Source organism: Condylostylus longicornis, unplaced genomic scaffold (assembly GCF_029603195.1).
Source record: "Condylostylus longicornis isolate FDR11 unplaced genomic scaffold, ASM2960319v2 ptg000031l, whole genome shotgun sequence".
Lineage (NCBI taxonomy): Eukaryota > Metazoa > Arthropoda > Insecta > Diptera > Dolichopodidae > Condylostylus > Condylostylus longicornis.
In genome coordinates this window covers 5,481,148-5,493,819 of record NW_026578000.1, presented here as the reverse complement: position 1 = coordinate 5,493,819, position 12,672 = coordinate 5,481,148, and the positions used below count along the sequence as shown (strand labels likewise).

Genomic DNA, 12,672 nt, shown 5'->3' with positions numbered 1-12,672 from the left:
AAATATTTATTTTCTTACATTTTTGTTTTTGATTTGATTTAAAGTCCTTTTTTTGTATTCAATTTGATTTTATTACCTTTACACATGAAATGATTTTATACTTTGATTTTTCTCTTCTTTTATACAATAAAAAATTGAGATTCTCGGTAATCTCGATAAGCAAAGCAAAAACAATACATTAACACTGAAATCTCTTTTATTTTCTATTAAAATTCTATTATAGTGATAGATTATTTTTAATTTTTATAATGGCATTTTATATTTGATTTTTTTGTGTTTTTTTTTTTTTTATAAAAGTAAAATTGTTAAAGTGGTTAGTTATGTAATTTTATTTACAATGTAATTTGTTAGTGCTAAAATAAATTGATAGCAGTGCTCTTCATGGCTGATATTCTAGTGAAATGATATAAAATTAAAAATTTTAATTAAAATAAATCGTCAAGAGCAATACTATCTTGGAAAATTATTGATATCCGGGATAGATTAATTAAAATTCAAGAGGGTACAGAAAGCATAAGCTATGATCTATCTCAATATTCAATTAAAATAGAAAAAAGAATTGTAGAAGAATCTTCATAATCATGTGTCTATGGTATTTTTTAATTTCTTAATTTTAAATAATACGTAAACGCTTGAATGCACGCTGTAATTTTAAGTGTAAATGCTGGCTTTAATTCATTACTGACCTATATACTATACGAATTCCTTCTCCACTCTCATGAGTCATTCCTATGTCTTTATGAATTCCGATCTCACGTCGACCCTTTGGATCTTTTGTGATTTCCGTCCCCGTTTATCAGCCCTATACCCAGGGTCCTGACAAATCGCAGTATAGCAGCCACATAAAGCTGCAAAATTCAACCCGGGGCGAGATCATCCCAGTCGCAGGCGAGTAACTGCCTCGCATTCACACAATAAGTGCTGTATCGTTTCGTCCTATTCCAGGCACAAACAGCAAACTTCGTCACTTACTCTGCTGATTGTGGTGAGGTTAAGTAAATTTATGTTGTAAATCACTTCCAACACTTTTTAAGCTTCAAACTTCCAAAATTTATTATCATATCAGTATTGTCCGACAATTGCTTAGCAAAGAGTCGCTTTAAAAAGTCTCAATTGTTGTGTACTGCAACTTTAAATAATTTAACATCTTTCGTTTTGTTATTTAAAGCAATAAATTTAATTAAAATTCATGAATATATTTTAATTACTGAAAACAAACATTTTTTTTTTAAAGAAAAAGCAAAGTAAGTATTCAATGAAGGAAAGAAGAAATTTTATTCAAAATGTTATTTTGATTTTCTTTTTAGAAGCATTATCAAATTTAAATAAAAAACAACAGCCTCACAAATGCTTTTAAAAAAAATTCATTTAAAATTTCTATCTGGTACCAAATGAATTTTTTATACCCGTACGAACGTATGTTCGAAGGGTATACTAAATTTGCCTTACCGTTTGTAACGCTAAGAAATAACGGTGTTAGATATAAACTCAAGTGTATGTTTTTGATCAGCGTCAAATTCTGAGTTGATTTAGCTTTGTCTGTCCGTCCGTCCGTCCGTCCGTCCGTCCGTCCGTACGAACGATAACTCAAAAACTAATTGAGCTAAGTTCACCAAATTTTCACAAATGATTTATTGTAGTAAGTACCAGAACCCTATTTAAATTGGACGTGATCAAAATATATTTGGCTATATCTCAGAAACTATAAAAGCTGTGAAATTGAGATTTCACACAAGTGAATATATTAGTAGGGCCGATGTGCTTGATAAAATTCGCAAAAATTTCTCGGCTCTTTTTGGTAGCTGCCATACAACTTCAATAGTAGTTTGACACACACAGTATTTTGAAAAACACATAGTATTGAAATTTTGCATAAATTAATATGGTAATACGGTAACTTAAAGTCATAGTCTGCCCCATAGTTAGTTATGGCACATTAGTTATTTGCACATAGGATAACAAATTCGTACGGGTATCACAGAGTTGACAAGGTCAACTCTACTTTTTTTCTCGTTTTTTTATATTTTTAACCCAATAGAAACCAATTACATTTTTTGTTTTCAATTTATAAGAGTTGAACAAAAAAAATTTGGACTCTATAAGTGAATTTTCGATTATTGTATTAAATTTAAAGTACCTGCAAAATTAGTTTCACTAGAAATAATGTGTTTCCTGAGACTATTAGTGAGAAGTAAGCGTATCAACATTTCGAGATAATTTCAATGCTTAAATTAGCAAAATTATTTGTTTGTGTCTCACTTAAAAAGTATTCCGATTACCAAATGTACTTAAAAGGGAGTAGTATTCAGTTTGAAAAATTCCCATTGAGTTCTTGATCATAGATTCATTTTACTTAGATCTTTAGTCAAAATTTTCTCTTCCAAATTTTTTAGCTACCCCGGACAGGTTAAAAAAGAGGACTTTTACTCATGTTTTTTCTTTCATAAAATTTTACGAAATGTTGTTATAAAAATTAAATAAATACTAAAAAGGATATTTCAGTTTTGTATCAAAAAAGGTCAAAAAATTTTGGAATTTCTTTGAAGTTTTTTATTTTCGTTCTTTATATTTAATTCACAGAATTTTTATAAAGTTAATGAAAAATTTTACAAAATGAAAAATATAAACTCATACCAAAACTTTAGGATATTGTAAAATAAAAACCTTAATGATAAAATAAAATCTTAAGCTATCTCATATAAAATCTGATCCAAAATGATTCAGTATTGAAATATTAGATTAATTAGTATATGCAATAAACATTCAATTCAAAAATTGTCAACGAAATGTTTTGATCAAATAAAGCGTCACACCCAGTGGTTAATTTCTAACAAATTGATTCTAACATTTGGTAAAATAATCACTAAAAATAACAATGTCGTTTAGTATTCAAATAACCATACGGAACAGCACTGTTTTATTAAGTCAATTTCAAATAAAATTATAACTATTAGTTTCTGCTCAAATATCAGTAACGCTGTACAATTTTCTGACCCGAATCAATACAGAAATATTTTATATATTTCTCTAAATATCAGCATTGCAACTCTCGATGCATTTCAAATTTTCAATTCTACTACTAAAATTGTGCTCATATGAAAATCTTATTATTAAAAAACACTTTTATCATATTAATGATATTTCAGATTTTAATATCCTCATAGTTTGCTATATGAAATCAAGTGATTTGTATCTGCTTATATTCCAAATTCATATTATTAAAAAATATTTTAATTAATAATGAATTTTGTGTTCTTTGAAAATAAAAAATAAATTTTTAATATTTTGGTTTTTTAATACTCAGCAAAATATATAGAGGGATTAAAATTTCAAATTAAATATTTAAATGCACTTATTAAAGAATATTAAAAATTAAAAGTTATTTAATGATTATGTACAACATATATGTATGCAAAATGCACATTATTGTATATATATATATATTTTTTTTAATTATTTCAACAGATATAATACTACACATATATATACATAGGTTTTCCGCAATTAATGTTTGATTTTAAAATTAATGTTTAAGTATTTAAAATAAAATGTTTGTGGAAAATTAATCATGTGAGAATGCTTACTTGAGTTTCTTGACAGGAAACTGTAAATTCTCATCAGGAGAAATCCCTGTGGGAATCTGCGGATTCCCACTGTAGAGAAAGCGTACAGAAACCGATGAACGTAGTATGTTCTCCAGAGAGGCAAGGGAACTGTCAACAAAACCTTTTCAAAAGTCATTGAGTACTCCTCTAGCTGTGATTTTATTTTACAGATCATAGTATTCCTAAAGATTTTTCGCGTTCTGTTGCCTTTTTGGGAGTGTTCTGAATAATACAATAGAAATTTGCGGAGGAATAAATGGATTCTTTCTAAACATGTTGAGTTAATTTGACTAACAAGTACCAGTAAATATTTTGATTTATAAAAAAAACCCTTATTTGAGAAGTTGAGCATGTTTTTCTTTGCAAAAATTCATCTACATAAAAATAAACCGAGTCATTGCAAACACAATCCTAGGTATAAACTTGGGTACAAATTTTTTAAAACAAATTTCATGCTCATTTCAAAAAATAAAAATCCTTACCCGTAATAATATGACGTATAAAAGGATTTGATTAGGATTATAAAAATAAACAAAAAATCAAATGAGACTATGTGTTTCACTTTGTGGGAAAAAAATCTAAAAGGATAAATGAATAAATTCTCTTTTATCCAGCTAAAAAAATATTTTATTGCACTCTAAAGGCGAATTCTCGTTAATACTTTGCACAAAAACAAAAAAAGGACAGCACAATGGAACCAAAATACAAAAAAAAAAGAAATAATATTCATTTCACTTTAATTGCTTTTAATTGCCTCCATTTTTATATTATAATTTATAGTTTTGCTTATTTTACACTTACTTTCTCTCTCTTCTTCAACTATGCTTATTACAGTAAGTGTATTTAATTTTAATATTTTCATTTCATATACATCCGCAATTTTTATTACATTTTTTTTTTATTTTTATTACAGAACAAGGTGGTTTAACAATAGTACGTCGTTCGAATAGTCGTAAAGGTAATCTATCATATCAATCAGTTGCTCAATCACCATCTGGTGCATTAGAACAACAAGAATTCATTTCTGGTACATCGATACCACCATCATCAACAGGAGGGATAATAACATCAGCGGCAACAACAGCATCAAATATTAGTAGTAGTAGTGGTACTAGCAACAATATTATAAATAGAACAAGTGATACAAATCCTTTTATACAATCATCAACAACATCAAATATAGCAACAACATCATTTATTAATAATAGGACAATCGAACAACAACCACAACAACAATTACCACAAGATCAACAAGAATCTTTTTTACAAAAACAACAAAAAGATAATTTATATAGTGAACAATACTCAAATATAAAAGAATTACCATCAGTATCAACAGGGACAACATCTATATTAACTGCAATGAATAGATCAAATAAAGCTACAACACCAACGGGTTCAGCTACTGTAGTAGCAACAACGTCCGGTAGCGCTGGTTCGATAACAACATCTGCGAGTTACGGTGAAATTGATATCGATACAATTGATTTGACAACAGATCAATTACCTGCCGTCGATACACCAGATGCATGTGATAAAGCCGCAATTAGGTAAATTTGTAATATAAATTCATTATATTTTTAAATATTAAAAAAACAATTTAAACCTTGTAAATGACTTCATTCCGTGTATCAAGTTTTACTCAGTGTGTTGATGCTTCTCTAAAACTTTCATGCAATTCATGCGATATTTAGGTGACATGATTTGAAAAACGGGAGAAGTTTAGTCTAACTATAAAAACTATAAATGAACCATGTCTTCATTTGTAGCTCGACAAGGGGAGAGTGTTTATCTGCAAAAAACTATATCGCTTGAGATTGGCACCTAAGTATTACTTTATTTCCCGATAAAGTACCACGCTACCGAATCTTTTTGATAGAAGTATACCAAGAAGTAAGCCCCATTGCTACCTCAATTGTACTGACGAACGGAAAAAAACCAAGAAACCCGACTAGAAAAGTTGGTAACGACTAGTTTGGTAACGAACCATTGCCGGGTACGAAGTTTGAATTGGATATTTGACGAAATTTCAAAAATTTGATGGTTGCTAAAATAACCAATATTATTTTGGAATTACTGGTCTGAATATCCTTGCAGGTAAAAAATATTATACAAGAACGTATATGGAGAAATAATAATTTAAAATCTAAAATTGACTGACATTCAAAACCTGTATAACTTAAATTTAAGTTCCTTATAAACTAAGTTTTGTTTTGAAGAGGATAACATGTATCGCTTCAAAGGATACAATTTTCATTGTTAATATTAATAACTCCTCTGTCACTTTGTTATAACAGTGCACCTGCATACATAAAGCTTGAATACTCCTGTTCATTCTCTTGCCAATTCGTTATTCATAACATTTTATTTTCCATATTTCATGGGAATTTTGTTCTCCATCATCAGAAGAAGTGTATAAAAATAATAGAATTCTTCGGAATTTTAAAATGTTTTTCACTTTATTTCACATAATCCATTATTGCTTTAAAAACTTATATAATACTATCCGTCCTCTTCGTTTCCTTCTTAAATGATAAATTTTTCATGCATTTTACAGAAAGTTATTATTTTAAAAAGAAATTATTAAATTTTATTGTTTTGAATTCCACGAAGATTTTAATTAAGTCACATTTCCTCATAATTTTTGTATAATCATTAATTTTTCTTAGAAAAACTTAATTTTTCCTAAATGTAGAAAAGATAAAAATATTTTTAAGATGACAAAATCAGTATAAAGTAAGTGAAATTTAAAATTGCTTTAGTTTTCATTTTAAAATTAAAAATATTAGACTGGTGCTTTTTAATAAATACCAACAAACATGGTCAATTAACTGTAGCCAAAATAACACCATAAAGTATAAAATTACATCCATATACAGGGTGTTTCGCATAAGGTGGCAAATTGGTCAATTTTAAGCAAAAAATTGTATAAGTGGAAGGGGTGGGGGGCGGAAGAGGGCGTAGATATACTCGTTTTCCGGGTACTTTTTCCTCAACATTGCCCTAAACTGACCTCTTCTTTGAGGGTCCTGTATCTGAAGTGTTGCTTTTAGAGCTTTCCCTGTCTTGGGGATGGTTAGCCACAACATTTGACCTCTGAGCATAATTTGGGAAGCTCCTTCGATGGGATTCCACCTTGTCGAGTTGAAGTGGCTGAAGTAGGGTCAATGATCTTGAGAGCGATGTCGGCGGATACTACGACTCTGTGGTGTCTGGCAGGTGTAACCATGCCGAAAAGGTCGAAAGTGAGACCTGAAAACTAAGAGAATCTCCTGGGCATGAAGTAACGGCGTAAGCTTACCTTCAATAAGTCCCCCCTCCCAATCCAATGGTGTTAGACAGCCCGTGCCTAGTGGACTACTTGGTAGCCGGGGGGTATACTGGCTACCGGGAACGGAGTCTCTCTGATACCGTGTCACCTCAGAGAGTATTTTTGACCTTACTACGTCATGCAGGGCTCTGGCGTGGCGGACTACCCTTTCCTAGCTACTCGTGGGACCAAAACATGAATGGAACACAAAAAACAAAAAATCGATACGACGGGAAAACACTGTCATGGTCCGGGAGCAACCGGTCATAACAAAATAGGAGAAGGTTGCAATGGAAATAAAGACTAACCTCCGTGATGCTCCTTGCTATAACGAAAAGGGGAGAGATGGCATGGAGGAAAGTCGGATCAAGCCCTCCGCATCCTCACAGGCTATCGATGTGGGGGGCAAACCTTCCGGGATGCACAGTGGGGGCAGAAGGAGGAAGCTCTCCTATCTGCCATCACTGGGCCAGTCTGAAGGCTTGGATGATCCGAGGAGACGAAGACTCGGCGGTGCAGGTGTCAGATGGTACCTGCGCTTCCTGGAGCAGTGATACTCACCTGATCAGGCTAGGAAACTGGCGGAAGAAATGAAGAGGCCTATTGGAGACGTACCTCCAGTGGTTCCAGGGGGCAAGCGTGGACGTGAGTCCTTGACACCCCAAGAAGAGGAGGCCAAAAGAAGGAAGACGGCTGAAAGAAGGAATATGGGAATTCACCCCATACCCTCCACCTCGAAAACGGAGCCGGGCACTAGCTATGCCACGGCCGCTAAAATTGTGAAGGTGGCAGTTCTGTCGAGGGAATACTCCTCCATAATGCCGACCCAGCAGGAGCTCACCCAGCTGGAGGAGGCGATAATCGACGAGGTAGCCAAGGGCTGTGATAACATCATCCAATTTGAAGGAATACACTTCAGGCCCGGGATGTTACTCGTTAATTTTCCAGATGACGAGAGAGCTGAATGGCTGATCAAGCGAGCGCCAGTTCTGGGTACATGTAGCGGACCAGAATTAATGGCAAGGAAGGGAGATGACATCCCTAAGCCTTGTGTAATCACTGTCTTCGTCCCCAGAAGCGAGGCCCAAATCTGGGAAAAACGCTGGCCATCTTCCAGGCCCAAAACGGGGGAATACACACCCGGGTCTGGAAGCCGACGGGGCAGCGAGAGGACGGTGGCGAAAAGGTTCTCCGAATAGGGATCGAAAACTCTTCCGCGGAAGCCATCAGGCAGGGCGGTCATATTCTGCGGTACCGGTTCGGGAAAATCATTGTACATGGGCTCAGAATGGGGCAGCCCGATAGAACGGGGTTAGTGGAGTCCTCGGCGGGCCGGGTAGAATCGCCACGGGAGTCATATGATCCAAAAAGGAATCGTCGGACGAGGGGTGTCTTTCCGAGGGATATGAAACCCCGGATGAGGGGCGTCCCCCTTCATTAACGACGGAGGAGACGGTGGAGGACCCTTCTACGTCTTAGGGAGTCCTTCCCAGAAAATGACGTCCCGATAATAGGGGAAGATCACCCTGCCAGTCAACTCAACAAATGAGGGACCATGGCACCAGGGTCGCCCAGGTGAATGTCTACCACGCCAGAGCAGCTTCGGCTGTTCTGGCAAGGATGTTCACCAAGAAACATCTGAGCATAGCCATGATATACAGGGGGCACATCAAAGGGCTGTCAATTAGGGATGCGCAGGTAGTATGGAATTATGAGCAGAACAGATCCAGGACCTGCATTCTAATTAGAAAAGATATTAACTTTATTCTATTTTCAGAGTACATGACAAGGGACCTCACACCTGTCAGGGCCCGCATTACTAAAGGTGAATCCTTATTAGAATTCGTAGTTAAAGAAAACCTAGAAATATTTAATGTAGGGAATGCCCCAATTTTTGTAACTAGGGTAAGAGAGGAGCTAATGGATATCAAATTTGGCAGTCCAAATGTGGGGTTTCTGGTACACGACTGGAAGGTATCGGAGGAGGTTTCTATGTCAGATCACAGAATCATCCGGTTTTGTTTGGATGGGTTGATGGAGGAGAAATCTTCCTTCAGAAATCCGAGGCGGACAAACTGGGGGGAATACAGAAGGGACTTGGAGGCAAAACTGTCGGTTAAAACTGTAGCCAGCCTTCCCCTGGTGTTGAAAAGGGCTGTGGAGGAGCTCGGGAGAATTATGCTGGAGGCTTTTGAATCGAACTGTTCCTGGAGATCAAGGGGGCCTTCGACAACATTTCTCATGAGGCGATTGCGGGCGCCCTGAGGCGTAGGGACGTGGATGATGACACCTCTCTATGGATGTCCAATATGTTGGCTACGAGAGTTGCAGAAACCGCTGTGGGGCAGAGTACCCTAAGAATGCGCGTGGCCAGGGGATGCCCACAGCGTGGGGTTCTGTCTCCGCTAATGTGGAGTTTGGTTGTGGATGAACTCCTTGATGAACTGCTTCGTCAGGGAATTGGTGTCCAGGCTTTTGCCGATGATATAGTCATCATTGTTAGAGGTAGGTTTGAGAGAACTCTTTGTGATATAGTCCAAAGGGGATACTGTGGGCCTCAGGCTTAACCCTAAGAAGACGCCCCTGGTGCCTTTCACTAGGAGAAGGAAGCTGGAGTATCGGCGCACAATATACGTTTGCGGAGCGGCTGTAGAGAGAAAATCAGAGGTCAAATACTTAGGACTGGTATTTGATTCCAAGCTTTTTTGGCGATGTCACGAGGAAGCTGTGTGTACATGGGCAACCCGGGCACTTATGGTTTGCAGAGCCATCTCGGGCAGGTCTTGGGGCTGCTCCCCGTCTGTCATGTGGTGGATGTATACCATGATGGTCGTGCAGCTCCTAACTTGTGGAGCAGTGGTATGGGCAAGAAGGGTGGCTCTTAATACGGCTAGAAGGAACCTGGAACGATTGGGGCTATGAGAACTTGTCCAGCGGCGGCAATGGAGGTGATTTTGGGATTAACTCCCTTGCACCTTGTTGTGGAGATGCCGGCGAAGAAATGAAGCCTGAATAATTGGTGTGAGACATCGGGGTCGTCCTGTCGGGGAGGTTCCGCTCCTATCAATACCTCGGGACGACATGGTAAGGAGGTATAGCTACGAGAAAAATTTTGCCTCGTTGCTGAGTAATAGAAGGGACTGGGATCGTGACTTTTCGGGCCGCCCAGTTGGAACACACGTTACTAGATGGTACGCAGATGGGTCAAAGACCAGTATTGGGACGAGTGCGGGGGTATTTGGGCCAAGGACCAAATTCTCCGAACCTATGGGAACTTTTCCGAGTGTGTTTCGGGCTGAGTTGCACGCCATTGAAATGTGCGTGCGGTTCAGCCTGGAAAGGGGTATCGGAACAAGATATAATGATTATGTCGGATAGCCGGGCTGCGATCGGAGCGCTGAACTCGTTTTCAGTATCCTCCGCGGCAGTATGGGGCTGTCTTAAGAAGCTCAATGAGTTAGGCAGATGCAACCGGGTAACACTGTGTTGGGTGCCGGGCCATGTGGGCGTGGAAGGAAATGAGGCCGCTGATGCGTTTGCAAGGAAAGTCTTCTTGTGCCGGAGCTTTACTGCTGAATCGGACCACATACTATTCGTTGGGAATAGTATGTATATATAGAATAGGGTGAAATCAGAAAGAAGGCGGTCGGAGCGCTGGAGAAGTCTTCCGGGGCTGCGGCAAGCCAAGGAACTCCTGGGAGATTATGACCTCTTGCTCGTAGGAGGGGGGAGGTGCTGGAAGGCTTTGCTCTGACGGTGGTGAAATTACGGTCTTCTGGTCCTCACAAGTTGCTTGAGTTCAGGAGGGTGGGTCACGAGCGTGTGTTGTAGGGCATGCCCCGCACTCGGATGGGGGCGCACAATAGATCCTTATACGTGGTCGCGGTGCCTGTTGCCCCCGTTATACAAATCTACGAATACCTTGGGGAGACTTATTTAAAGTAAGCTCGCATATTAACGACTAAGCTCCTCCTTAACCACACAGTCATCGACATATATTGATCTACCCTGACTTGGGACGCCTGTCGCTAGCTATCAGGTTGAAATTTAGAAAACAAGGAATTCGTCGCAAAACATGTACGCAAACGACACAAATATAGCTTTGATCACTTCAGGCGCCTTTCCATTCTCCTCCATTACCGGCGATTTTGAGCTCCTCTCAGTATAAAAAGGTCGTTTACTATAAGTTGATTTTTAAATTTTGGTAAAACGATGCTCAATTTTACTACTTGTTACATTTCAGAGTGACATGATTTAATAATCATTGACATTTTTCAAGCCCCTTAAACTTGACTTCTTTGAATCTCATATTCATGCATGCGAGTATTTTTAAAATACATGCCATTGAAAGACAACCAAAGTTTGACAACCAAATCATTGTGCCTGCATTTTATTTTTTTAACTTATTGTTTACTTTATTGTTTTAAAATTTGATGACGGTTTTTTATTTTTTTTTTATTACGCTAGTTGATTGTTTAAAAAATTTTCTGAACCGAGAAATTTTTCCTAAAAAAACAAAAATGATTTTATTAACAATAAAAGTTTAAAGGGGGTCGGTAAGTCAAAAAGGGAATTTCTGATATAAAAACTTTGAAAAGGAAATGTTGTGAGTAAAAACTGTCTTCCATTATAAAATTTAAATGATAATGAATTTTGTCTTTTTCCTTTTGCTATTGCTGTCTTTATTCATTTTTCGTCATAACTTTCCTCTAGAGATTTTACACTTCTTTTCGGAATTGTTTTCTTTATCTTTGCGATCAAATATAAGTGTTACCGTTTCGGTTCGTAAAAATGAAAATGGAGGTTTGAAAAGAGAGTAAAAGATGTAAGAAATGATAAAATTGTATTGTATTTACACGTTCCATTACAGTTCCGGTAACCGTAGGTCAATTTTTAAAAAATTGTCATTATCGTTTCAATTATTTGACTTCAATTGAAACCATTTGTTTCAATTTTTTTTTGGAAAATAGATTTATTAATAACGTTTTTAAATATTCAGAAATAAAATTGTGGTGATCTTTTGCAAATGACTTCGAATTGAAACATAAAAAGTTCACTACATGTTCCGAACGTTTCTAGAAATTGAACACACGTACCATTGAAATATTTACAAGACCGTTAGAGAAGTGATTGCAGTTAATTATTTTTCAGACATTATATACATACATTTACGTATACATGTCATATACTCTTATATTTGTATGTTGGTAAAATTTTTATATCTTTCTAGGAATAAAATATGCGGTATAAAAAGTTTTAATTTTTTTTCCTTGTTTTCACTAAAGTCATAAGTTAAAGTAAAATAAAAGAAAAACTTTTAAAAAAATTTTCAGATTTCTTACAGTTCAACAACTGGAAAATTTATAGTTTACGAGTAACTTGAAAACTATATTGTATAAGCATTGGATACGTGTAATTTTTTTTTATATATAAACTTTTTGTAATATGTTCTGTGAATAATTGCTACCGTGCAATAAAATCGATAGAAATAATGTTGATTCAAGTTTACCGCTATTTTAAAAAGCATTCTTTTCAAATTGAATGGGATCTGCTTTCTAGAGAATTATTAAAGTTATCCAAAATCAAGGTCTTTTCCGTATTACTCCCCAACAAATTTTAAGATTTGTAAAAATTATTGCTAACACAAAATTCAATGCTATTTCCTTCTATCTTTTATGACATAGCCTTAAAGAAAATTGCTTTGATAGTTTAAGCAGAATCCATTTTCGCTTCAGATTTCAATTGAACTTTTATTAT

At 36.1% G+C, this 12,672-nt stretch overlaps 1 protein-coding gene across 1 annotated transcript in view; it reads left to right on the top strand.

Moving 5' to 3' along the window:
• The window catches only part of LOC129608413 (dual specificity calcium/calmodulin-dependent 3',5'-cyclic nucleotide phosphodiesterase 1-like), a 96,339-nt gene that overhangs the window by 7,115 nt on the left and 76,552 nt on the right, over positions 1–12,672 (top strand). Inside the window, exon 3 of the mRNA XM_055519902.1 lies at positions 4,519–5,155. Coding sequence (XP_055375877.1) covers positions 4,519–5,155 — 637 coding nt within the window. The remainder of the gene's footprint in view (positions 1–4,518; positions 5,156–12,672) is intronic.